At 43.3% G+C, this 27,895-nt stretch overlaps 1 protein-coding gene across 5 annotated transcripts; it reads left to right on the forward strand.

Annotated features, from left to right (window-relative positions):
• Positions 1-846: 846 nt before the first annotated feature.
• LOC308217256 (UPF0415 protein C7orf25 homolog) lies at positions 847-27,895 on the forward strand. 5 transcript variants are annotated; one of them, XR_013956215.1, is made up of 6 exons: positions 847-1,653; positions 3,591-4,768; positions 5,899-6,050; positions 8,012-8,089; positions 14,493-14,614; positions 27,740-27,895. XR_013956215.1 is itself a non-coding variant. In XM_080610242.1 (3 exons), exons 1-3 carry the CDS (start codon positions 1,436-1,438, stop codon positions 5,991-5,993), a joined length of 1,491 nt encoding a protein of 496 aa, XP_080466368.1. In that variant the 5' UTR covers positions 847-1,435; the 3' UTR covers positions 5,994-6,488. The 5 variants fall into 5 exon arrangements, 3 of the variants coding, with proteins under 3 accessions (XP_080466368.1, XP_080466367.1, XP_080466369.1); XR_013956216.1 differs by lacking the exons at positions 8,012-8,089; positions 14,493-14,614; positions 27,740-27,895 and having other exon boundaries at positions 3,591-5,068; positions 5,899-6,489; XM_080610242.1 differs by lacking the exons at positions 8,012-8,089; positions 14,493-14,614; positions 27,740-27,895 and having other exon boundaries at positions 5,899-6,488.

The raw sequence follows: 27,895 nt of genomic DNA on the forward strand, positions 1-27,895 counted from the left end.
TACATCGTTTCTGCCGCATGCACACACAAATGTGATAGTGGTCTTTGGGGGCCGTTTACTTCTTCCAACGATCTTCCATCACTTGGCTGTTCCTTGAACTTCCGTCCTGGCAGTCTTTGCAGCATGCACAGTAGATAAATGCTTAAGCCAGCTTAATTGGTTTAGTAACACCACTGTTATAATTGAATGATTTCTCCCTGTCCTTCTACTTATCAGTTAACTCAGCTACAACTCATCCTGAACAGCTGCTAGTTTACATAATCTTCATCTACATGTCCTGTTTTGCTTACAATTAATATTGTACAAGGTTATGTGGTCCTAGAACTACATCAGCTATGGTCATTTATCTTTTACGAGGATGACCACTAAGCAGAACTAAACTTACTTACTTATAATAGGTTATATTTCAACCTGTTTTCTCTATTTCAAACTGCTTAATCCTACACTGAAGGAAATCACTCCCATACTGTATAGAATAGTGATTAAATTTTATCTAGCACCTAAAGGGAACCTTTAAACTGCAGGGAACTCATTTATGTCTTTTTCTATTCAAAATCTTTGGAATTTAAGGGAATAGTAATTTTAATTTGGAGAATTTATTTCTCAAATAACCATTTCAGGGGTGAGAGATACAAGCACAATGGAGCAGCAAATTATATAGGGGTTGTCATTTTCAAAATGCAGGGGGTTTGTGTGTGTTGTATTAGCTTTGTTTATATTTTAACAACTCACTGCAAGAAGTGGGATCAAGGGGGAATAAAGTGAACAAACACTGTTCAGGTGTGAGATGACAAATTACAGGCTTGATTGTCTTAAGCTAACCATGAAGTATGCTTCTGCTTCGTTTATCTTGTTCCTAATGCAATCATGTGAAAGAAGAGTGGTCGCTTAAAGTAGGTAACATTGATCTGCATGTCCTGGAAGATGATCAGCTCCAAGGAACTTGGGGTTGTGAATTTCCTTTGGCATAATTTAACTATTAGGATCTGGATCTGACCATCACCATTTCATGAGGTGATGAACCTACTGTAAGTAGGTTTCAGTGTGATATACAATGAGGTGCAGTGAGCTGTTTACAACTTGTTTTGGCTTACTCTTGCTTTGCAGATCTTGTGAAACCATTTAGACAACTAAAAACCATCACTCATCGTAGGAGCCAGCGATCCGTAGGTGGAGAGAAAGCAAATCTGATGCTCGTTTGGAGCATTGCTGCAGCACGGAGAGAGGCTGGAGCCCACGGCAGGGATTACTGCTTTGAAGTAGCCTTCAGCTCTGGGCAAGCATGGAGGACACTTGCTCACATTTAGCACTAAATGGTTCAATAAGGCTCGGCTTTGACAGTTTAGATTCAGCGACATGACATGCACGGAGCCACGGCTGTTTCTTCCCCGCTACACTTAAAGCCTCAAGGCTGACACGTCTCTGACCTCATGCAATGGCTTTGCTCCTCGAACAAAGGCTTTCCAGGATAAAATGTGTATCTATCAGACGACGGCCAGCATGCCGGGAACCAGAGCCAAGCGCAGAAGGCCGGAGGCCTGCCGTGGCGGATGCGGCGCCTGTCCCCGCCCGGCGGCCCGGGGGAGGTGCTGCGCCGGGCCGAGCCGCGCAGCCTCTTGCCGCTGCCGGGGCGAGGGCTGGTGCTGCCGGGCTGTGAGTACGGGCTGCGGGGAGGGAGAGGCTTGCTGTGCACCGATAGTCACTGCGGAGCAATGACACGAGTGCCACCGCCCGCTCTGCCGGGGACGGGGTGCCGGCACAGGGCGAAACAAGGGGCCGCGGCGCAGGCTCGCTGCCGACAGGCGCTGAGGGCACCGTGCCCTCAGCCAACATGGCGCCGCCACCTCACCGGCTCCGCTGCACGTAACGGCGGAGGGCGGGAGAGGCGGTGGTTGCGGCAGCTCCGTGCTGAGGGGCGGTGCGGGCCCCTCAAGGGAAGGGAGAGGGACATGGCGATGCCTCCGCGGCCGTTGAGGGCAGGAGGGCCCCGAGGGGCGCCCTCAAATGGCGGGCGTGGGGATGGCGGGGAGTGCGTTCTTCCTTGTGTGTGCATGCGCGGCGGGAGGAGGCTGCGAGGGGGTGGTACGCTCCTGTGTCAGTAAGTGTGCGCGTTTGTGAGGGGTTTAGGGTTTTTCCACCTCATTTTAAGAGTAGTTCCGTTTCTGAGGTGTTGTGGGTGGTTCTGAGGCTGCCTCGAAGTTTTGCTGCGAGAGTAGTTGGGTTTTGGGCTGACCCTCACTGGAAAGCTGGGAGTAAGCTTCATCCCGATGCCTTTCTATGTCTGTAGGAGGTGCTGTGGTGAGAGGGGCCAGAGTGGTAAATGCGAGGTTTTACTCACTGCTTTGTGTGTCAGAATAAACTTGTGAGGGTGAGGACTTTGTTGGGGAGGGCTGGTGTCGCTGGCCTCCTCTAGCCCTGAAGAGAGTCAGTGGGTCAGGTTGGAAGACATTGGGCTTTTTGGCTGAGAAGAAGGGGGAGAGTTTGGTGATGCTGGATATTGACTGGGCCAGAAGCAGTTAATTGTGGCTGTACTCGACCTTGTGCATAACGTGAGGGTGATTTCGACTGCTTTCAGCCTGGCCTTGCAGTTGTGCTGGCACAGCCTAAAGCTGCCTTTTCTTGCTCTTTAATGCCAGATTGCTTCAGCATGCAGTTTAGGTAAGAATTATAGGAGCATGTGTTTATAGTTGGGAGTTGAATCAAGTAATTTCACTATTTATAGTGGATATTTACTGCCCTCCATAAAAAATAGTGTTGTTTGCCGTGATATTGAATCGTATGTCTTTTTAAAGCCAGCCCCAATTCAGTTAAATAACTGCTGTCATACCTTGGGAGATGTACTAAAGTAATATGAATGTGAAGGAATAAACTTAAGGAGATGCAGCATAGTAAATCTCTAGTAGAACTACAAAACATAGACATTTCTAGGTCCTTCTGGCTCTAGAATTATAACCTGTAGCCCGTCTGTGTAATGTTGAGACTTTACCAGGATGTGGTTAGGTATTCATTAAGTTATACGCTGTAAGTTGGAAGCTGGAGAGGACAGAGCTGTGCAACTCATGACTGTAAAATACAATGGGCTTCCTCTGTGTTAAAATACTTACTGGGAGCCAGACTTGATGGGTTTTATATATGTCTGTAAGCATGGTGGGTGGCTTTTACATTTTAATGGTAACTGTGATGAAGAGGGAGGTTTGCATATGGCAGTAGCAGGAGTTCTCATTTTGCTCTGGATGGCAACTATTGCAAATGAGCTTTAAGTGACTAGCTCAGAGAAGGGCTTGCATGGAGCAGGAAATCCACCAACTTGTGAGGTGGTGGTGGGGTCAACTTGAGTGCTGCTGTTCTCCCATGCTGAGACCTAAAATCATCTGAGGCTGTAGGTTGGATCCCCAGAGGCAAAGGAAAGGAATTAAAACTCTTTGGTGAGACTTGCGCTGAGGTTCCTGCTGCTTGTGCTTTACAGTACTGGTTGCTGTTGTGCTAAATCTACTACAAAGCTTCAGTGTATACTGTTTCAAAGATCTCTTTTGACTGTCTTTATACTTGGCTATGTGATAACAATCTTCTCTTTTGCTTTCATTTGATAGGAATAATGTTTCCAACATGTCTGTGCAGTCGCTGCTTTGTGAAAGAATTGCTGTTGCCAAAGAATTGATCAAAAGAGCAGAAGCCCTTTCCAGGTCCCAGAAAAGGAGAATAGAAGGTGGAGCAAAACTGTGCAGCAAACTGAAGGCTGAGCTAAACTTCTTACACAAGGTAGAAGCAGGGAAGGTGGCCATTAAAGAATCCCATCTGCAAAGTACAAACCTCACCCATCTCCAGGCCGTTATTCAGTCAGCAGAGAACCTGGAGGATGTTGTCAGTGTCCTCCATGTCTTTGCTTATGAGGACAGGTTTGGAGACAAGCAGACGCTGGTGGTGGATGTTGTTGCAAACGGAGGTCACACGTGGGTGAAGGCCATCGGTCGTAAGGCTGAGGCTCTGCATAACATCTGGCTGGGGAGAGGCCAGTATGGTGACAAAAGCATCATTGAGCAGGCGGAGGACTTCTTGCAAGCAAGCCATCAACAGCCAGTGGAGTACAGCAATCCCCACATAATCTTTGCCTTCTACAACAGCGTGTCCAGTCCTATGGCAGAGCGGCTCAAGGAGATGGGAATATCTGTGCGAGGAGACATTGTAGCTGTGAACTCACTGGCAGAGCCATCTACAGAAAACCAGCACCTTAGCACCAGTGAATCGGATGAAGAAGGCCCTGAACTCCTACAGGTGACCAGAGTAGACCGGGAGAATTTAGTGGCCAGAGTTGCTTTTCCTACCCAGATTAAAGTAAATGTGTGCAATAGAGTTAACTTGGACATCACTACCTTAATAACCTATGTCTCTGCTCTGAGCTATGGTGGCTGCAACTTCATCTTCAAAGAGAAAGTGCTGACGGAGCAAGCGGCTCAGGAAAGGAGGGAGAGAGTCCTGCCTCAGCTGGAGGAGTTCATGGAGGGGAAGGAGCTCTTTGCCTGCGAGTCTGCTGTCAGAGATTTTCAGTCCATCTTGGAAACGCTGGGAGGACCTGGGGAGAAAGAACGAGCCGCAATGCTTGTGAAAAGAATTCAAGTGGTGCGAGATCAGCCATCTGACCGTGCCTTAGGACTAGTGGCTAGTTCAAAAATCAATAGCCGTTCTCTAACCATTTTTGGGACAGGAGACACTTTAAAAGCCATCACCATGACTGCAAATAGCGGTTTTGTGAGGGCAGCAGCTAACCAAGGTGTCAGGTTCAGTGTTTTTGTCCATCAGCCACGGGCATTGACAGAAAGCAAAGAATCTGTTGCCACACCTTTACCAAAGAGCTGCCCACCTGGTGATGGACTATAAGTCATTGAATGAGTCATTGGAATGCTGCAGGGGAGGCATTTGGGGAAACAAGAATCCTAGCAATACATTTTTGGGTGTGTGTCAGTGAAAGCAGTGACTGTAGCAGTGGAAGGGCTCCTCAAGGAATTTGCAGTATCTTTACTCAGCCCTTGGGGGATATTTTGTTCAGCTGACTATTAATTTATTTGCTAAGGTAATAAGATTTCAGTGAAAATTGTTAACTGATTTACAGTATATTGTATCCATCCCTATTAAAAAGTTCAGTTAAAGCACAGTTGTTGTGCCCTTGTCAATTTTGTCCTTTTCAGGGGGATTAAATTCAATGCCTTAGGTGGACTTCAGACTTGGGTTATGTGGAACTTAAATCCTTCGTTCATCTGACTGAATTCCTTGTTGATTCAAGGGTACTTTGTGTACAGAATTATGCCTTTTTGGGTGTATGTTGTTTCATGAATTCATGACTAGTGTCTGCGAATAGAAACCAACTTAAGTCGTCCTTTCCTGAAAGGAGCCTCTGTATGTGTACCATGTTAGACTGAATCAGGCAGCAGCTTTGAAATTCCCCTAAAAATCAGTTGAAATTGGAGTTTATTGGCACCTAATATATTGTGAGTCTTGGGCTGAATTGGACATCCAGTGGTAACAGATCAAGGAGGCAAATCCACTTCCCTTTTGCCAAATGCAAAGTCTTGCTGGGTGCAAAACTCAGCTTGAGGCTTTGAGCTAACAGAATGCTCCTAAACTGAGCCAGGACCCAGGTGGGTTCTGGTACTAATGAGCTCCCTGCTGAGAACTCATGGTGAACTCAAATTTGACTTTGTTGTTTGAGGTTTACCTGAAACAAAGCCTCACTGAGGTCCTTCAGTGTTGGTGTGACAGAGGAGGAGGTTTATGGGACATGTTGTTAAATGCTAGTTTGCTCTGTAGTAGGGAGAAGCTTTTTCACTGGTGTTTTTTGCTGGTTTTACTCAACATGCAGACTAAACAATTCCTTATTTGACTTTTTTTTTTTTTTTTTTCCAGGAGAGAGTTGCATTTTGAGAAGTCTTTCTAATGTGTTTCTGTATGCAGTAATGACAGGAGTTGCTGTTTGGTATGAAATTGCATCAGGTTCTTAGCGGAAAATATTGAGATGCCAGAGTGAATTCTTGGTCCCGATCTATACATTTTATCAGGTCAGTGAAAGAGATACTCACTGAATATTTGCCAGGCTGTTGTTCAATAAGATAGCGTTATTATGCAGCTTATAATTCAGGCAAAGAACATTCCCTTGCCTCTTGCCACTACACTGTAAATTTCTTCCATTCGGGCAATGCTGCCCTTAGCCAGAGTCTAAACATGTTTCTTTCTGTCTCCAGTGCTCTGGTATTCTCCAGCACTGGTGTAAAGATACTGGCATGCCAGCAAAGCCACTCTGCATACCTTTTGCCGCTGAGTAATCTTGACTCCAAGGAGCAACAGTGTACTTTTGTCAGTATGACTCTTGCTCTGACAGCACTATGCCTGTAGAGTAACCTGTTAGGAGTTGTCACCAGTATCCAAGTGCTGCATATCTTTACCTGTAACTCCTAACAATGCAGAGGCCAGTCTGTTCTTTACTTGCACCTCATTTCTGCTGGTCACTGAGGTAGTTCATGGGGTTTAGTTAAGATGACTGGAACTGGATTTTGTTATTTGCTGCTTCAACATCCAGTCTTCTACCTGCCAGTTTCATAGTTCTCCCTTGGTGAGTTGTTCTAACAAAACATGTAGCTGTTTCCTACAGTCTTAACACGGTGTAATGAAACCTCATGGCGGTACACATACCCCACTGGATCCATTAATTTTCCTGGAAGTTCTGAAGGGAAAGGAGGACCAGAGCAATGCAATTACATAGATAACATGGTGGCTGTCTGCCTTAGTGATTACAGTTTAGGCTTCATCAAACAGGAGCTTAGGGAGACAATGCTTTATCATGGGGTGATGTATTCACCAGAGCACAAACAGATGCTCACAAAATGTCCCAGTACTATAAAGAGCTGAAAGGAAAGGTGCCTTTTGTTTCTGCCATGGGAATTCTTACTGTGGAGACTTCTGTGATGTCTTTCCTCTGCATCAGGTGTGGGAGAAGGGAAGAAAAAAGAACACTGTGTTTCAAAACTGTTTCTGTTTGATACCAAAGTCCTAAAAGAAGGTACATGTTACTATTTCTGGTGCATAATTTATAAACAGCCTGAGAGGGTTGTTCTTTTTGTTTGCAACTCAGAGCTTTAAAAGCTGGGGTCCCAACAAACAGCTTACTATATATCACTGGTTAATGTGTTTTACGATCTAACAGGATATACCCAAAGCTAAATGCATGGTAACAGTGCAGTTATGCATGGTAATTCATTATGACCTTTTAAGAACTAATCCTTTAAGTTACTTTTAATTTGCTTGCAACCTTCCTACCCTGATGAGGGTTTGAATGAGTAATGGGAAACAACTGCTTCATTCTACTTCAGCTCTGTTTAAAAGCCTATGTCTCTGGAGCCATCGTGTGGTGATTTTCTTCATTACCAGTCTTTTGCCCAGCACAGTATTTGTTACTGAATCCATTTTCTTTCTTTTACCAGTTTACCAATCATATGAGCAATTTTACAGGAATATGAAACTCTAGAAATTGTGTAATGTGTTTTAGTTGTAATATTTGGTGGTCTTTGTGTTGCCTTCCAAGATATTGGTGATCTCTATATATCAGCTGGTGTTCTGGCTTTGTGTGTTTAGATTGTACTTCATTTCACAATCGGGGGACTAGATGTCGCACTTATTTATGATTTGAGAAATGAGTAATTAGAAGATACCAAATTATGTTTGAAATTAACTTGATAACCATAGAAATCCGAGGCTGCTTATCTTTTCTTCCAGTATCACATCACCGCTTTGTCTACACTATAGGAGGCACTCAAGGATACAGAGATGTCTCACTTGCTGCTATGGATTTTGTTTGGGATTTTCAGTGTCCTTGGCAAAGGTGGATTCCTAAATTGTTTTGGAGGAATAGTTCTTCTGGCACTTTTAATTTACTTTACATTATCTCTGTATGGTCCTACAGTCTTTGAGGAGAGCCAGCATTCTGTTCTGTGCAGCACTCAGCCTGCTCTTTTTGCTCCAACAGTAAGAATGCCAAACCAGGAGTGCTGCAGTTGATGCCAGGCAGTGGAAAGTGCTTGGATATTATATGAGAAATAAATAGGTAAGTTGTTAATACATTCATGTTTCTAATTTGCCTTCTACTCTTTTGTCAAAGGCAAACTTATTTCTGGACACAGCTGTGTATATCCTTTACTTACTGTTGTTCTGGCTGACAAAATTTGCAGATCAATGACTTTGTCATTGTACCTGCAAGCTGTGAAGATGCCCAGAGGGAGTTTTGGGTGTTGCAGCCAACAGCTGTGTAGAAGTATTATTCTTTGGTAGCTTAATGGCTAAATAGTGGTTTGTGTTTCAGACTTGTCCCCCTTACCTGATGATGCCTTCAGCAGCTTAAAGCAGTCTGCTGAAGTCATCTGGAGCCTGTCTGGAAATACTTCCACAACCCAGTTCCTAGGTCCTGAAAACTGAATGTAGGTTTGGTCACAACAGTAATACACCAAAAAACCACAATCATCAGTTAGTTTAGGTAAGTTTGAGAAAAGACCTAGGAAAAAAAAACAAACCTGAAAGTCTTTCTTTGTTCAAGTGGAGGTTTTACGATAATGACAAAGCATGTAGTTGCAATGACATTCTTTATTTCAGGCTATTCTGAAAGCAAAGCAGCACAGGTTACCTGTTAGCTAATCAACCTTGTACAGTAAGCATGAACTAGACAGGGTTCTTGACTGGAAGGCTGTGGTTACAGTTTTCCTGCAAGCTGTAGCTTTAGGAACTGCTCCACCATCCAGCTTGCTGTAGGCACCACCTGGGTGTTCTTGTGTGGTGAAACCAACTCTGTAGGTACGTGTGGCTGTTTCTTTTCCACTGAGATTTAATGTGGTAGATTATTCTAGAGTGAAAACAAAGAGAGTGAATGTAACACTACAACAGAGCTGCTTGGAACTGTGACGGTGGGGCCGTGCACATTGTTCCCTATGAGCATCATAGAAATTAACATTGTTCCTACTGAAACTATTGTAAAGAATTAAACACACACACACTCATGCCTTCATTGTTCAGAAGCTTCTTCTGTCCATTTTAAAGATCTTCACTTACAATGCCTTACATAAGACATTCCTCACTCAGAAAAATGTACCAAAAACCCCAAAAGCCAAAATAACACAACCAACAACCCCAACCTAAAAAAGAAACCTAAAAGAATTAACAGTACCTGATAATGAGGCTGAGTGCATGATAAAGCAGCTCACTGTGGGATGAGAAGCACACCAGGGCACAGCAGTTTTGGTATGTACCAAAAACAAGGGGCTAGAAGAGTGAGTAGCATGGGTGCTTGACAGTGTTTTTTTGCCGAGGTTCATCACATCCATTTCCTGAAGCATCTGAGGTCTCAACACTGCTCTAGTGGTAGCAGTAGTGAAGGTGATGGATTTCCCTGGGCTTGCTGTAAACTACCATAGTGCTTCATAGTTATGTTGGTGGTAGTAATGCTGGTTAATTTTGGGGGCTGTTTTCTGAAACCATCCTAGACATAATACTATAATTTGCAGTTTTCTTAGCACAGATATAGCCCTCAATGCTGTTGAGGCATGTGGGAGAAACTTTTCAAAGGAAATGTGTTCAAGGGAAAATGCTCTCAAAAAATGAGGCAGCTGATGTGAACAGGAGTGAAAGAATATGGAAGATTAAGTCAGTGTTAGATTGTCTTGCTAGCCAGACAAAAAGCATGACAGGAATGGGTGAGGATCGGGGAAAAGTATCCCCTTCCATGCCCTGTGTCCTGTTGTAAGCTGTGGAGAAGTTGCTCATAGCTCTAAGGGAGAAAGGGTAATGTATCACACAAACCTCCTTACTACATATGGATGGATGGATGATAGGACAGACCCTCTGCTGCTTTGCAGTCACTGCATTTCTGACTTCTCTTCAGGTTTTTTCTTTTGTAGGGGATAATTTAGCCTATCTTTACAGAGATGAGGGTCACCAGGGTGAAATGTCACTCAGGCAGACCACAGCCTTTATAACAATGAAACTCTACCATATAAATCTGGGTTTGGTTTCTGTTTGGTTTTGCTTGGTTGATTGCTTTTCCCCTACATTAGGAATGCACATTACAAGCCAGCATTAGCTATATCCACAACAGAAACCTCTTTTCATGGAGAGGGGAAGTGCAACCTCCTTTCTTCACACACATACAGCTGTCAAATGAACTCAGCAATAATAGCACGATTCATCTTAAGGAGTCTCACCTTCCTCCCTGTTACTAGCAATTTATTTATGGTTTAGGAAGGAGGAGAGGAGCAGAAGGTAGTAGATCTTTGGCATGCCAGATACCCTGCCAGAAATAGACTACAATGAAAAGCAGCATTTTGCAGGACAGGTAAGAGCACTGGAGTAACAAAATAGAGATAACAATAACAAGAACAATCAAAACCAAAATGTGTCTTACCAGGTATTTCGGTGGTTGACTCCTGGGTTGGTTCTTTGCTTGGGTCCACGCTTGGCTCAGGGGTAGGTTCAGTACTTGGCTCTCCGCTCAGCTCCCAAGTGGCCTGTTCACCTTCTTGTACTCCATTGTTCCCAACTTGCTCTGTGCCTTCCTCCTTGTATGGGTCTCTGCTGTAGTCCAGGGGTAGCTCTGTGCTTGGTTGTATGCTGGGATCTCTGCTTTGCTCCACACTCGTTGCCTCAAGCACAGGTGTAACAGGGGTACCTACAAATAAAATGGAAGGAATTTACATGGATGAGGAGGATGGTTTGAAAAGCCAAGTTACTTCAAGGGCTGTCTAAGCATGTACATAGTTGCTTTCATGGATCAGAAAGACCAAGTAGGAGTTTGGGGAAGGGGGGGAATAAATCTGGTAATAATTACACTTTAGAATATGAATCTTATTTCAAGTTACCAAGATTGATTTGCCAGTATGTCTTTTGACTCACCTTGTGCCTTTAGCAGATCAACCAGAATCAGTGCCAGCAGTGCTGAAAGGATTGTCATCTTCTTCAGCATGGCTGCCTAAACACCACGTTAAGCACGAGCGTTTGGAGCAAAGCTTGAAGTACACAGCAGACAGAAAGCCTTGGCTATTTAAAGGCAAGCTCCTACCTCTGTGCACCTTCTTGAGAAGAATAGGTTGCGAAAACAGCATCCAAATTACATTCTCAAAATGAATTTAGGGCCTACCTCTCAGGGACTGTAATCAGTCAGTTCCTGCCCCTTGCTACAGGGTGAGATAACCTTTACCTCAAGCAGTAAAGGACATTTAGGGGCAGAGAGGTGGGGAAGTGGTGGCCTCAGACTATGGTAACATAGATAGTAGTGTCATTGTGTGCCTCTGGCAGTGCTGGTTGCTCAGGGCAATTGATCCTGTTGGTTTTGAATAAGGATCTTCAAAAATCCTTTGATATGACACTTGCCAAATTGAACATGCCTCGCAGCAATAGGTGAAAGGTGAGGTGCGACTAAAAACTATGCATCTGGCTTCTGTGTTGTAAGGAAATAACAGTGTGAAAGAGCTGGGATGTTTTGGTCTGAGGCTGGATGAGCATTTTGTTGGGAAGCCTTCCTTTGTCACTGTTGGAAACTTGTGCGCTTGTGCATGCGTGTATCCAGCCTGTGATAGGCAGTATCTCAGCCCCAAAGTGATGCATTTGAAAGGCTTGGACAGAACTGGAGAAATCCTCCAGAGGGGAGCCAGCTGCTTTGTGTGGTTTAATCAGCAAAACACAATCCTTGTTTCAAGGGCTGTTTCTGATGCAGAAAAGATGCTTTGTTTGCATGGATGCAGCTCCCCATGACCTTCCCCATCACCACTAACCAGGGAACTGAGTCATGGCAAGAGACTCTCAGGTTGTGGCAAATGTAACTGTCTTAGTTAGGTTTTGGGGTCTGCCAGGGGAGCAGTGGACCTCAGGTCTGTGTGTTTGCCTCTGTGATGAAAACAGAACTGTGGGCCTGGTTCTGTATGTTACATTCATATGATTGAGTGGTGTAATTGCTATAAGTAGCCATCCTGCAATAATTAGCAGAATTGGGCTAATGTCAAGTCAACGTAAAGGAATTCAGAATCTGGCTCTCAGGATTCCTCCACCCACCCCCCATTTCCCTGATTTCACTTGTTTAATACTGCATCAACTTAGGTTTTCAGCACAGTGTTTCTTTCAAGTTGCTTTTACCTCTAGGGTTTGCCTGAGGCATTATTCCTCTAATCAAGCTTTTTATGGTGCAACAGAAGGGGTTTCTTTTTTTCTTGAGGTGAAAAAGGAAAACTGATGCCCACAAACACCTACAGATACGTGGCTGCTACAGAGGGCTTTTCCTGTGTTTCTAGTTTCAATTGAAGGTTGATGTGTAACATCTTTTCTGTTTTTTTCAAATGTGAATGGAAGAATTTGGCGCTGACTCCCTTGTAAGAGGTAACAGCATGATGCACAGGTCAGAAACCTGTGAAACAGAAACATTGCTATCTGCAATGAGCAACATTCCTCAGTATAGACTAAGAACTCTTGTTTTTCACTCTTGAAAGTGTTTTTCTAACACACAGTTGTTTTCATGAGGTGGTGGGTCTGCCAGTTGTGAAAAAAGAGCAAACACAGAATCATGGAATCACAGAATGATTTGGGTTGGAAAGGACCTTAAGATTATCTAGTTCCAGTCCCTCTCCATGGGCAGGGATGCCTCACACTAGACCGCTGAGTTATTACTGTGTAAGGAAAGAGGAATTGTAATGTTACTTCCTCAGTGGATCTCAAGTTTGTTTCTGAAGCATTCATCTTCCCTTCTCACGAGGCTCACTGGGCAGAGTGGCCCATCTTGCTCTTCCCAGATCTCTTCTGTTTGTGTCATTGTTTGTTTCTAACAAATGTAGGTGAATTTAAGCATTTTAAAGCAGGGTTGCAGGTTAGCTTTCTGGAGACAGAGTTACATTCACTTGTTTTTCACTGCGGTTTAGAGTTGTTAAGGAGAAATCTCAAAGAGCAGTGATGAAGGTATAAGTTTTGAGTAGGAGTTCTCACTGTCTGGGATTTTGTGTGGCTTGGGTTTTCTGGTTTTGTTTAGAATTAGTATAGACCCTGTCACTATTCAACATCTTCAGTGATCTGCAAGTAAACAGTTAACATTGCTGAAAGAACTAAAAAATGAAGATTCATGAAGAATAAGTAATGGTGAGGACAGAGGTGTGTTACAGGTTTATTGCATTTAGCTACGGTGTTTTCAATAGATCCCAGCCAATGAGGCAAGTTACATGTACAGGTTAAAGGAATAAAAGCCATACTGAAGCAATGGAGGCTGCATCCTGGGAAACAGCTCTTTCCTTCCCCAAGTTCCTGAATGCGGCCCTCAGTCCAGATGTTAACATCCATTATAGAATGTAACTAAGCTAGAGAGGGTAAAGAAATAAATGTTTATTGGTGGAAAAAACCCCTCTCTAGGACTGGAGAAATCTTTTCAGATGCCAGATTTGTGTATTTTATTAAAAAGAAGGCTAGAAGAGTGACTTATGGTTTGTAGTTTTACTGGGGGGGAAGAGGAGAATGCAAGGTCTTAAAGCAGTCATTGATGGCATGGGCAGAGGCATAACCAGAGACTGGCTTGATGCCGAAACAAAACAAATGATTTAGGTAGAAATCAGGGACTATGAGGGAGCTGAGTGGTATTAAAAAACCTGATGGATTAAAAAACCTCTAGGTATTATTATCAAATGGCTCCTTTTAGCCTTGTGGTCTCTTGACTCTCAATTGTCTAGGTTATGTATTGATATTGGACTCCTAGGGAGAAGCAAATATGACTTTAATACTATGGAGATGAATCATCACTTCCTCTGTGGGGTGGTGGAAGATGATTGGTCTCACCATGAAAATGCAGGAGGTGGCAGCACACCAGAGATATTTGTACAACCTGTCGATAAGCCGTGTTCAGCTCACTCGTGTGCAGAAGCTGTGCAAGTGTCCACAGAACATCTTTAGTCAGGAGGAAAAGTGAACTCTGCCTTAACTGCATTAGAGTTTTAGAGGATACCTGACAGAAACCTGGTAGTGACTGAAACTGCTAATCCCTGGGGTAGGATAGGTTGTGATGATACTGGTTTATGCCATCTCTGTGAAGGGACTTCTTTCTTTCTCTGTACCCGTTTAGTCTAGGTGCCTTGATTGATATGGAGACTCTCACCTGGAACTCCAGTAGGTGTGAGACAGGCAGTTCTTCCTTCTTACACTTCTGTGCCTGTGCAGTGCCTGGAGGTGAAAGCTTCTTCTGCGTTTTAACAATCCAATGCTGGTATTCCAAAGGTGTGTGCTGTGCAAGCAGGCACAATGCTAAGAGGTTTTGATAGCAAGTAACTGAAGCAAGCTGTGATGTGTAGCCTCCCTCACCTCCAAATTGGGGTGTGTAGTGCAAGGTATTTATTAAAAGTGTTTTCATGAACTAAGAATACTGTGATAAAGGATACTAAAATAGTTCTAAAAGTTTAATTTCTTTCCTCCCCAGCTGATGGTTGTTACATTTCTTTCAGGTCAAAGCAAGCCAGGGTGATGAAATGAAGTTCAGTGGAGCTAGGATCAAAGCAAGGGACATTGTCAGATGATGCAGGAGCTAGTTGCCAGAAGTTCACACAGGCTCAAGAGAAGACTGCAGGTAAGAGTAAAACTGATGGTAACTAAATGCATGGAAGCAACACTCAGCCTGTGTGATCCTCAGATGAAGCATAGGATCATAGCATAATTCAGCCTGAAACAGGTCTCGTGAGGTCTGTAGTCCAATATCTCACAGAAAGCAGGGTCACACCTAGCTCACACCAGTTTAGTCAGAGCTTTATTCAGTCTGGTTTTGAAAGCCTAAAGGGACAGAGCCTGCACAGCCTCTCTGGGCAACCTGCTCCGATGCTTGATAGTCCTCATGGTGAAAAGGTGTTTCCTTATATTCAATCTGACCTTTCCTTGTTTCAACTTGCGCCTCTTCTCTCTCATCCTTCCTCTGACTACCACAGGCAAGCCTGGCTTTTGTAACCTTCATAAATAGATGGAAGGTGAGAGAGTATTAGTTGGAGATTGACATATTATTTGTGTTTTATGTGCATATAGTATAAAGACTTGTAAATTCTTACTTTTCTCTGGGCACCAGCTTATGGCCACCTTTGCAAACAGAGCACTAGGCTTGGTGGATCCTTGGTTGGACTGGGTTATGTTAAACATATTGACTAGTATCCTTTGTTGGACTAGTGTAGCAGGGAAAGCTGTGGATCCTAATTTGGGTGTCTGAAATAGCTGCAGAACACTTAAAACTTAATGTAGCTGCAGAATCTTTTTAGGCAGAACAATTCTTAGCTTTGCAGTCTTATCAAAGGTGATCAATTGGGAAATAGTTTAATTTACAGAAGTAGACTCAGTGCTGGAGACCTGTGAAATCAGATTGCACAAGACAAGACAGAAACTCCTGTTTGGAAAACAAGCTATTTTTTTGTTAGCAGCAAGGACCAGATTTTCTGGAAGGGTGAAGGATGCTGAGACTACTTCATTCTTCTGTTGTGAGCTGAGGGTTCTAGGTGCCCTAAGGCATGTTATGTCAGATATAAGTATTTATGCTCGGGGAAAAGGATCTGTGGTAGTGTCCCTTCTGGTACTTTATTTGTATTTTGCAAAGAGTTTTCTTCCTTTTCACAGGGATTAGCTTGGGAGAAAAAGTCAGAGATTCTGTTTCTTCACAGTCACATTCCACAGAAGGAAGAGTTTTGTGGACTGTACTTAGTGCTCAGTGTTCCAGCTGGCTTCATGGAATGAATGATTTTTGTTGGTTTGGTTTGTTAATGAGGCACATCTTGACCTTCTCTGGTGAAGATGGGGAAAAAATGCAGTCAGGATGTTTTTCATGCAGCTATGCATAGGCTGAGTTAGGTATCAAAAGCTCTAAATATAACTGTTTGAAATCACATTTTGTGATTCAGGCCTGACTTTCAGCACTACCTGGGACTTAACCACTTATTTTTTTCTCTCTGAAGTCCAATGTGTTATATAATTTATGGCTGCCCCATCCCTGGCAGTGTTCAAGGCCAGTTTGGATGGGGCTTGGAGCAACCTGCTGTAGTGGAAGGTGTCCCTGCCCATGGCAGGGGGTTGGAACTGGGTGAGCTTTAGGGTCCTTTCCAACCCAAACCAGTCTGGGATTCTATGAAAATGGATGTGCAGTTTGTAGTGATATTCTGCTGGGGAAAGGCAGGCAAATGGGATTAGTTGATGCAAGGATTTGGTAGAATGCTTAGTAAGAGATGAAGGCTTGGGTATTTTTCCTGCTTTTATCAACATGATAATTTCCATGCTCCACTTTGTATTTTTCTTCCATGTCCTTTCATCTCTCAACAGCATCATGTCCTTCAGATCTGTCTGTATCTGTTTCTCCTGCCACTGTTTGTATGTTTGCCACTGTTCCGTAAGACAGCCTTAGTCCCCCTTCAGGATGGAAGGAGCTCACCTGACCTTTGCCAGGACGGAGTGGATAAAAGTATTTTCTTATCTGTAAAACTTCAGTCTCTCAGCTTTCTGCCAAAGGGCAAAATGCTTACTCAGAGATAATGTGACCCTACTCAACCCTTGAGGTCTCTGGCTTACCGAGCAGCATATTTGACCCCATAATGTCATGGCTTCCCCACCAGCTTTGGGAGCCTTTCTGAAACGGAGTGCTTCATGTAGGGAAGGATCTATGAAAAAGCATGTGCCATAGTGGCACAGATAGCAGAGCTCACCTGCTCTGTAAGGGGTGTTCACTGTAGTACCCTAGTTCCTGCGGGTTGCGAGAGAACGGGAGAGTGCTTAGCCAGGGCACTTCAGCTCTCCCGCAGGAGCCATGGAGTGCACGGCTCAGTCGAATGTGAAAGCTGCAAAATGATGTTGTTTTCTTCTGTCAGTTGTTCAAAATGTTTCAAGATTCTCTTCATATCTTTGGGGTTTTTTTATGACCCCCCTAGTGCTGGCAATATTAATACAGCTACAGCAACACTGCCTGTAGGAATAGCAGCCGCACTCATGAGAGGAATAGCAGAAATGTTGCTCAGAAATACACTGTATGCTTTAAAAATGGCTTGTGAGTAGCATAATAAAGTCGTAGATTTTGTGTACAGAAGGACCTTTCTTGTATCAGGAAAGTATGCTCTGTTAGGAATTGTTTTCCCTAATTTAGGAATCAGCATTACTAAAGCTAGTGGAAGCCGTGTTATCAACCTCAGTAAGAGCAGCTGTGAGAATAGCTCCTATTTCCTCCCTTTTTTAATCTTAGTGAGCAAAGCAGTAATCTTCCTCCCCTTCTAGAATGCTTCTCTTAAAGTAAATATCACACCGGTAAATTGGGTTCATCCAGCATTTTTGGTTCTTTTGAACACCTTTTTGGTAATTGCCTTTTCTCCAACTTGATAACATCATGTTTTCCATATCAACAGCACGTTAGCACAGCAGCTGTTGGATCAAGCAAGAGTTTTCTTTAGCATCTTGATTATTCTTTTAGATGTGGACTTGGATATCCATGGATCCTGCTCAGTCTGTAGTTTTAGTATGTGCTGTTTATCTTTGTGTATGCAGGACTGGATGGGTTTGAAGGATGTTTAAAGTCAGGGATAGCTCACACATATTCAATACATGTTTTGTGAAACCTTGTCCATCCATAGTGAGCCCTTTGGAAGAACAGAGTTGTTCTGCCACTATTGGCACATGAGTGAATGACCTTCTCATCAGGATATTCTGGTGAGATACAGGTCATCCATCTTCAGATCACTGCCCTGATTTGTACTGAATTCCAAGAAAGTTTTTTTTCACTTAGGGAGAGGAGGGATGTTTCAGTAAAGAAGTCAATGACCATCATTTTGGGATGTTTACCAGAAAGGCCATGCTAAGGCAATAGGTAAATCACAGGCTTGAAGAGTTTGTCTTGTGATAAGGGACTAGAAGAGGTTGGCTTGTTCAGCCGAACAAATACAAGGCAGGAGGTGACCTGTTCTGCCACTCATGAACATGTCAAGGGGGTAAATGCCACTGTTGAAGAGCTGCTTTAGGTGTTGATACATGGACAAAAGGCTTTATGTACATTTAGACTGGGAAAGGAAGACAATTTTGCAAAGCCTTCAGAGGGGAATAGTGAACAAAGAACAAATGCTTTTTAAGATGAGACACAATAGGTGTATGAAAGGGAGTATGTGATCTGATGGGGGATAACTGGGAGCAAAAATTTGGATGCAAATACATCTTCTGGCTTCCCCCCCACCTGCCCCCTCCCTGAGACAGAGCAATCTGGGCAAAAATGAATGTTGTAGACTTTCTTCCTCCTGTAATTTGTATTACTTATGTCCTGTACTCCGATGATCTCCCTTTATCCTCGTTCTGCCCACAGAGGAAGAGAAATGGAGTTTTCACAGAGGCAGGATTACGTTTTACAGCCTGATCTCAACTCCAGTGACATTGAAAAGGTCTGTCTCTCTGAAGGGCCCTTCTTGTTCTTTGGTTACCTTTGTTTCCCTATTGAACAGCGGGAGGCCAGGAATGAAAATAATGGGCAGGTTTGCTCTGTGGAGCAGCCTCCAGGTGGTTCATACTTCCAGGTAATGTGTTTTTCTCCACATCCCAACTGTCTTTTTGCTCTGAGAATCTGATATTGAAGCTTCTATTATGCTTGTATTTTAGTCCGTGTTTACGCACTTCTTAAATCCAACATGAATTCACACACTTTGAGTAGGTCTCTGGCAGATCCCTACTCATGACTTATTGTTCCCAGCCTCTAACTTTTACCTCTGTGACATTTATCTGGCCATGCAGTCAGACAAGCCAGGGGAACTACTTTGCTGAGGAAGGATTCAGAACAAAAAGGTTGATTTCTGCTGGATTTGTTTTCCATCCTGGCTCACTGTGCAGCTGTGTGAATGCCCAAAGGGAAAGGATAGTAATGACTGCAGCAAGGTGGAGGTGTAGAGGATGGACTACACTGTTCAGTGTCGATCTGGCTTTATCTTCTGACGTTAAAAGCAACTGAATGAGGCACACAAAGCAGACCGGATGCCAGGAATGGGGGCAGAGCTTGCCTTTCTCTTGTCAACAAAAGAGCTATTTGTAATGCAAGAGGCTGACTCCCACCTGGGAGATGGGAAATTCTGGTCCTACAGTGTGCTTGCTACTCAGTAGGTAAAGCTGTTGTAATTTGTGGCTAACCCAAAAGGCACTGTTAGCACAGCAGTCTGTGGAGAAAAGGTGTTAAGAGACTATATTAAGAAAGAAATACTGTTTGACTTAAAAGTCAGTGTCAGATGGTCGGTTAGGAGAGCTGTGCTTATCTGCTGCTTCTCCTGGGACTAGAAACCGAGCCCCTGTAATGCAATGTTTGCCTAAACGCAGGTAGAATTCCTTGATCAGAAAATCTTGATGGATTCTGCTGTTTGTGTGGTATCGAAAGAGTTAAGAGGAAACTCTTCCTCTCTGCTCAGCCCAGCAGCATCCAGTTCAGAAGATAAAAGCACCCCTCAGCATGAACAGGCTGCGAAGTGTATTTGAAAATAAATTCTTTAATGCCAGTTGTCATTACGAATTTATTTTCAAATACGTTTTGCAGTTTGCTCCTGCTGAGAGCTCCTTTTATCTTGTAACTTGCAGACTGTGGGGCTGAACAAAATAGGTACCTTTCCTTTTAAATAAAGCGGCAAATATTGAAGCAAGATTCTATCTGTCACACATTATAATATTTATATGTATTTCTCATCAACCCCAAATTCCCCAGGGACTCTCAGGTTCGCATGAGTCTCAGAGTGCTGGGTTTGGCATCTGGGTATGTGATTGCTTTAATGGAAGACCGTGCTGTTTGCGTTGGCTCTACTGACTCTCCATTACACTTGGTCAGATGCACATAAAAGACAGTCTAAAGCTGTTTATAAGGATGATACTTTAGGTAACACGATGAGTCAATGTGTCATGGCTCAGCCCTGACACTTGGGTTCAAACTTGGCTGCATCTGTTCTGCTTTGTTAGCAACAAAGGATTAGGAGCTAAGTACCGTAGCTAGCTGTAGCTTGCACTCAGAGGTGGGGTGTAGTTTGTGCGTTTCCCTGATTTCTACCTTTTTTTAGGGCAGCATCAATTACTTGACATGCTTAAAACCCTGTGAATCCTGCCTGTGCTGGGAAATGATGAATCCCTCTTTCCTCTCTCTGAAGTACCGGGGGAAATGTGAAACTCCAGACATTTTCAACAGATTTGTAGAACAAATGAATACTGAAGCCAACACAGCATCACAGAACGGTTTGGGTTGGAAAGGACCATCTGGTTCCAACCCCCTGCCATGGGCAGGGACACCTCATACTAGACCAGGTTGCCCAAGACTCTGTCCAACCTGGCTTTGAGCACTGCCAGGGATGGGGCGTTGGCCAGTTGTGGGGAACTTCTTCATTTGCAGCACAGTAGTAAGAAAACAGTAGTGGTTTTAATTTGTTTAATTATTCTCTCAGAATCAAGAGCCATGTTCTTACAACACTGCTCGAATTTGTTGTGATCTTTCTCCTAGCAAAGCTAAGTAATAGGAATTTGGAATACAGCACAACTCTTCTCCTTCTGCATTACTATGACAATAGCAATTAAAAAAACATACAGTACTACCCCAACCTCCCCAAACCTACAGGGCAATTCCTTCCAAAGTTATAGCTGTCCAGTTCAGCAGAAGGGAAAAACATTTGTATTAACAGTGATGACATTAGTTGGAAGTTAGGAATTCTGCTTATTGTTCTTGGCTGTATTTTTTGCAGTACTGGAAACCATGGGGACCTCTTACCCCAAACATCAATTTCTGCACAAGCTTGAAGTAGCTGTGTTCCTGTGGATGTCTTCTGTGACTGTTGTGTCTCTGCAGAGAGCACTGAGCTTGTTCCCAAGAAGCCCATGCTCTGTTCTGGGCTTTCCATCCAGTCTGCTGCTTGGCATTAAGCAGCTCGCTTGTTGTAACTTGTACTTTTTACACACCTCATCTCTTCAAATGCTGAGGGAACTCTGGGTCTTTAGAGCCTGGAGAAGAGAAGGCTCAGGGGAAACCTTATCGCTCCCTACAACTGCCTGACAGGAGGATGGAGCCAGGAGGGGGCTCGTCTCTGCTCCCAAGGAACAAGGACAAGAGGAAACAGCCTGAAGCTGCACCAGGGGAGGTTCAGACTGGGTACTAGGAACAATTCCTTCCCCAAAGGGTGCTAAGGCATTGGAACAGGCTGCCCAGAGCAGTGCTGGAGTCACCATCCCTGGAAGTGTTCACACACCGTGTAGACAAGGTTCTCAGTGACACAAGTTAGTGGCGGCCTTGGCAGTGCTGGGGTAAAGGTTGGACTTGATGATCTTAAAGGTCTTTTGCAACCTGGTTGATTCTATGATTGCTATTTGCTAATCTGCAGGGGGGAAGAAAAGCCATGAAATAGTTGGACTGGGTGAATGCTGTTTTGTGGGCAGCAGCAAAGTTAGGAGGCAAAAGCCTGCCTATATCTGGAAGAACAGTGTATGATTCTCCGCTAAAGGGGTGTACAGCTTTTGTCACATCCTCATTGCTAAATGTAAGCTATTTACTTCAAATTGGATTATTACTCCATTTAAACAAAATGCACAGTTGCATCCATTCTCTAAAACCAGAGAGATGTGACTCTTTTTCAGGCCACAAAGCACTATGTATTATTATTACCACTGTTTAATTTTCAGCAAAACTCTGACTTGTGCTTGCATTCCTATCCTATTCTGAAATAATGAATTCCCCTCTGGCGACGATAGCCATCTGTAGCATAGCCTTATGGATGCATTTGCTCTGGGGTATAAACCTCTGGCTGTATTAAAGGGTAATCTTCACTGAGGCAGGTTGTTCTCGTTTAAAAATGTAAATGACTCAAAGCTGCAGTTTCAGTTTCTAGCAGTCCCACCTGCTATTCAGGAAGTGTCTGTTTGCAGAAGGAATTCCTATGGGGGAGAAAATTCCCCACAGATTAGGGAGGATTTTTCATGTAAGTCTATTTTGATTTGTATAAGAGACTAAAAGGTTATTTTTCATGTCACTGGAGAACTTCCAGCCAAATAGATATTTTTCTTCTTGAGCTGCTTAACTTGAAGGCATTCTTGTCCAGAAGTAGAGTTCCCAGGAATTATCACCACTGAGGCTATTTCTTACTGATGCTACTCTCCAAACCTTGTATTTAGTAAGCAAAGAAAAGGAATCACGAGCTAGAGCAAACCCTCACCGATGTGCTTGCAACATCTATTAACTTAAATATTCACATTTAAAACTAGAAACTTGGTGGCATCCGTACCAGGTCTGTGGGGCAGGTGCAGTTGGATGTGCTGCCCGAAGCCCAGATCCCTCAGCATATGCAGCATGGGAGGGACTGTTTGGCCATGAGAGCACACAGAGGCTGTCACCCTGGTTGGTTTTCTAGTTGAAAACATCTTTCAGTTGGACTGGAAAAAAACAACTGGTTTGGACTGTAGGAAATCTGCTTCAATCCAAGCCCAGAAGAGGGAGCCCTCCATCAAAATAAGGCTCTGAACTGGATCACGACCAAGATTCACAGAAGTTTCCACTTTCTCTTCCACCTGCTTATAAATCACTGGGTGGAATTTCTTGCCTGTCTGCCTAGTCTTTAAAGACTAACAGCTCACAGTTTCTACCCTTAAACAATATCATTCAATAGCTGACATGCATGTGTGAGAGTTTTCTTAAAACTCTGACTGGACGCATCAGATATGGAACTTGGTTCCCTATAAAAGAAAGTCTTCCATTGCTCTGCAAAGCAAACCCCCTTTTTGTCCCATGCTCAGTGTATCGTACAGCGTGTCCTGATTTTCACTCACAGCAAAACCTTCCTATGCTTTAAGGAAGCCTGCAGCTATCAACCTTGCTCTTGCTTGACTGAAGCCAGTGAGGTTTGCTCCTGTCTTTGACAGGACAAGGAGCAGGTCCTTTAGTATAACAGCAGTTTCGCTCAGATCCACATGATGAGTACTTCGCTCTGAGCAAGACTAACCTGCAGCATACTGAAGCCCAAATGACCTTTTCAGATACTGTGTGTGCTTTTTGTAATGTCTTAGGTGCTCAGTTTTTAACCGACCCATAACAGCCCCAAATGTCCAGAGGAGCTGATTGCTTTAGTTGCATAAATTTCCTGCTGCTGAGATTTTGGTGCTCAGCTGCTATTCATTTGCAGATCTCTAGAGTTTACTGCTTGTTCTATCATCCTGGGTATACTGGACAAATTAGAGTAGGTTTGGGGTCCATCCCTCTGGAAACCAACTAAGAATCCTCTGTCCCTTCTTTTCCCCATGGAAATATCAAGGATAATCTGCCTTCTAGTAGCTTGTTCACTTGATGGGGTCTCAGATTTTGGGTATGAGTTTCATGTGCCTTCTGCCCCTTTACTTAGCTGAAAGAACCCGTCTTTTAAAAAAGGCAGCCAAAACTAAGGCAAACATATCCTCAATTTCTTATTTAAGATGACTCTCTTCTGTCCTTTCTGACCCTTTCCACTGCCTCCCATAGTCCAGGATAAAATCCAGTCTTCAAAATGCTTTTGTTTTGAAAACATCAAGGTATAGCTGAGAATAGCTCCAGGATTCGCACAGTTCTCCCACATTACTCCAGCGTTCCTCCAAACTCAACTCCAGTGTGACTCACAAGCCTGAGTTTTGCTTAGGAACTAAATCCTTTCAGCTTCCTTGAATGCTTCTGGGAGAAGATGTGACAGTGACACTGCCTGGTACGACAGGATTTGAGAAGGTAGCACCAAAAATGCATGGTATTAGGCAGGAGCAAAAAGATCCATGACTGTGGATTCAGTGGCTGAACTGCCTGTTATAGAGACCCTGAGTGACTTTGCCCTTTCTTCCATCTCTTCGTGTTCTTATAGGTTATGTGTTTGAGCAAAGCATTCAGCTTTTCATATCTTTTCCCAAGGCTGTTAGTGTACTTATCTGGACTATGTCCTCATCTTAATTTGTCCCTTGATGTACAGTTGAATTAATACAACTCAACATTGAATAGTCACTCTAGTCATAACTTTGAAGTGGATTTATTGAGATAGTATACATTATATGGAAAAGTTGAATCAAAAAAAGGAAGGAATAGGCTAGGTTCCTGGAAGTTAAGCTTTCAATATAGTTGTTATCCTTTATCATACCTATGAGGTGAATGATGGCTGCCAATGTTTATGCTTATAAACAGTGGCTTGTTCGTGCTGTCTTGAAGAAGGCAGTAATGTAAACATATTTACATATGTATTTCCTTGTGCTGTGTGCTGCGATCATCCGGTCCAGATAAGTCTTTAGAGTGTATTTTGAGGCTGGCTGGCGCTGTGGCTAACTGGGTAAGTTATGGCCGTCCTGAGGTCTGTATGTTATCAGTGGGAAGGCAATAGTGGACAGGTTGCTTCCCTTCCTGTCCCCCTGCCGAAACACAAGGTGAGACAGATTGCCTTCCCCTTTGGTCTGAGGGCTGGAAGGTGAGATCAGGCTGCTAGATTTCTTTCTGTTGCAAGGTGTAAGTGCATTGGTAAGTTAGATCCCTTCCTGCTGCTGGAAGGAGAGCTTGACCAGGAATACCAGCACTGTGAACCTGCTGGGTAAGTTTGCTGCCAGCCAGGAGGCAAACAGGCAGTGGACAATGTGATGGTTTACAAGCCAGGCCACAAGCAGTGTAATTCAAAAGTCCCCAGATCCAGTATTTTCACACTGACGATTGCTTGTTTAGGGGTTTTTAATTTTTTTTAATAGAACACAATGTAATTAAAACCAAAATAAAGCAAACTAAATCAAATCAGTTCTATAACAGAGCTCGTGGGCTCTGTGGTTAATGCCCTTAAAGTAACCCAGTAACAAATAAAAAAGTCTCCTACTGCCCAAAGGCAACCAGTTAACTTCCTTTTATGAAACTATAGGTCTTTTTATTAGGCTACAAAACTGTTTCGAACAAATAGAAACCAAGTGTGTAAAAAATGTGTTTTTCTTTAAACCAAACCAGCGTAAGCCACAGGGCTCTTCACGTGAAGCTCTGCCTCAGTCTCTCCTACAGGCTTGTGCTTTTGAGAGTGAATACAGGGCTCATCTATTGAGCAGAGCTCTGCAGCTGCTGCTAGATAGAGGATCTATACAGTAACTGTACCAGAGATATTAAGCAGCCATTCAGGATGGAACTATTCAGAGTAGCGAACCCTGAGACATGCAAAGCGTTATGCAATCATATTGGCACATGTTGTGTTCTCGAGCCCAAAAGAGTTGCTATTGTGGAGACAGGTTATTTTAATCTTCACATGCAAAAGCTTTTGACGTGTACTGCACTTATGCCCTGCCTTGTAATACTGTTCATTCTAGCGCTAAGCAGATGTGGTGCCAAACCAGCCCTGCTATAAATCAGTGCATCTCCTATTGAGATCAATAAGAATTGCACTTGCTTACACCAGGGCTGAATTTTTGCCTATAAATTACAAACAGTTCTGCTGTGGATGGAAAATATATTAACCTTCTGTGAACGTAAAACTCAGTGTGTCGTCCGTAGGGTTTTGCTTTTCAGTGATTACTTCCTAACTGGAGAACAACTGCATTTTGAGTGGGAAATGTTTTAGCAACAGATCTTTGTGTACTGCCTGAACATGCTCGTGTCTTGGCCTCGGTGAAAACAATTCATGTGTAATGGTCACGGTATGGACACTTGGGTCTTGAATTCTGATAAACTCCTTGTAAAGTCTAAAGGCCAGGCTGTTTTGGTCAAGAGAGCAGTAAATGAGAATGCAGTAAGACATATTATTACATGGAGCAAACCTTAATAAGCAAAAAAGTAAGTCCAGCTCTGGGGCCCACAACACAAGAGAGACATGGAGCTGTTGGAGTGACTCCAAAGGTGGCCACAGAGATGCTGTGAGGGCTGGGAGCAGCTCTGCTCTGGAGCTAGAGAAGAGAAGGCACCGGGGAGAACTTATAACAGTCTTCCAATACCCAAAGGGGCCAACGAAAAATCTGGAGAGGGGCTTTGAACAAAAGCCTGTAGTGACAGGACAAGGGGAATGGCTTTAACCTGACAGAGGGGAGACTGAGATGAGCTCTTAGGCAGAAGTTCTTCCCTGTGAGGGTGCTGAGGCGCTGGCACAGGGTGCCCAGAGAAGCTGTGGCTGCCCTATCCGTGGCAGTGTTTAAGGCCAGGCTGGATGGGGGGCTTGGAGCAACCTGGTCTAGTGGAAGGTGTCCCTGCCTGTGGCAAGGGGTTGGAACTGGATGAACTTTAAGGTCCCTTCCAACTCAAACCATTCTATAATTCTATGAAAATACATGGCTTGTTTTATTTCTTGTATTGGTGAGTCTTGACTGGTGAGTGACAGTCTTCTCATTAAGTGCTACCTCATCTGGTTCGTATTTCAGTCAAAGGTTAAATCCCTACTCATGTATTTGTCTTACCATCAGATAATACCTGATGCCATGACACACTAAGACCCATAGATTGTTGTACACCCCTGTGAAATGAAATAATTTGGCTCCTGAACGTTCTTGATGGCTTTGTGCAGCACTGGATTTAGGAACTGGCATGTGTTAAGTTACCAGCTTTTACCTTTCTGTCTATGCCACTGCTGCCTGTGAAATTTTTGCTCCCTATGGGCTCCATAGGGGAGAGCTCTTGGAGGATGAATAGCCAAATGGGTCTAGGACATGGCAATTCCAGAGGAAAACATCTCATTCATTACAGATGTTGGGTAAGAGTCACACAGCACGTGAAAAGTCCACAGAAACTTTTGGGGTTTTTTTGGGTCCCCTTATACCATACTTACACTCACCTTATATATGTATGTGTAAACAAGCTTTATGGAGTCCATGGCAAAAGCAAGTTAATACACAGAAGATAATATACTCTGTCTTAAAAATGAAAGGAATTAGAGAACATGATAGTGCATTTCAGCAAAACACCCTGTGATCTTGCAGTTAAATTGTGTAGAACAAATATCTGTCAGAGGTTGCACACAGATCCTTTATTTGAAATGTTTTCTGAATGTTAAGTGTTTAATTGCGCGCCCTCTCAAGGCAGTTGCTTCTTAAAGGAGTAGAGATTATATATTCCCCCTAGTTTTCTATGGAATGATGTATGACATTTGGTCAAATGCATTGTGCTCTCAGGATAAATTATAAAGCACTTAAATGTATTTCATCACACATTATACTTCATCTTCAGGCAAAAATGTGTTTTGTCAAAATATTGATTTGTATTATCAGGGCACGTTGTATAAAATCCAAGAGTGAATTTCATTTTAGGGAACTGTGCAATTTGTCTAACCATTCCAAGGAAAAGGACATCAAATACATATGAGCAATTGTGTTGGTGAAATGAATTTTAATCATGTTTATCATCCTTCCAGATACACTGTACAATGGCATTTGATAAATTTCACTCCCTAGACCTTAGTCTGATGGCTGATGAGATAGGAATGTTACAATGTCCCAGTGGCATCGAGCTGGATTCCTGCTCTTAATAGGGTGCTGATAATATAGACACTGGTAATTTATCTGTTACTTAAGAAAAAATTAAATCTGATTCCATGAAAGGAGGAAAACCAAATAAATGAATATAGGTGAGAATTAATGTTGACATAGTCTGCACTATGTAATTGGTGTCTAGAGGTTTTAAGGACTAACTGGAAATATTTGAGGGATTGTTTTTTCTCTGAGTCTTGCGGTTAAAACTTGAGAGTCATGAAACATAGAGTCTTTCTCTGTTTTTTTTCCTTTTTATTTAACTTGCCTACAGATGTTCTACATGACCTTGAGAGAGCTGGATGGGGCTGATTCTGCACTGGAAGTTGAAGGACCGTATTCTGCAAAGAGATGAGGACTGAAACTGCATCCTTCCTGTGTCTCCTGTCTTTTCACTTGTAACAAGAGGCTAACAGTGTGCTTCTTCCTC

Source organism: Psittacula echo (genome assembly GCF_963264785.1).
Source record: "Psittacula echo genome assembly, chromosome: 2".
Lineage (NCBI taxonomy): Eukaryota > Metazoa > Chordata > Aves > Psittaciformes > Psittacidae > Psittacula > Psittacula echo.

Coding starts and splice junctions, on each gene's coding strand:
- LOC308217256 (XM_080610241.1), top strand. CDS start 1,436: ATGGCTTTGCTCCTCGAACAAAGGCTTTCCAGGATAAAATGTGTATCT. Junction 1,654..3,590: donor AGGGCTGGTGCTGCCGGGCT/GTGAGTACGGGC, acceptor TTCATTTGATAG/GAATAATGTTTCCAACATGT.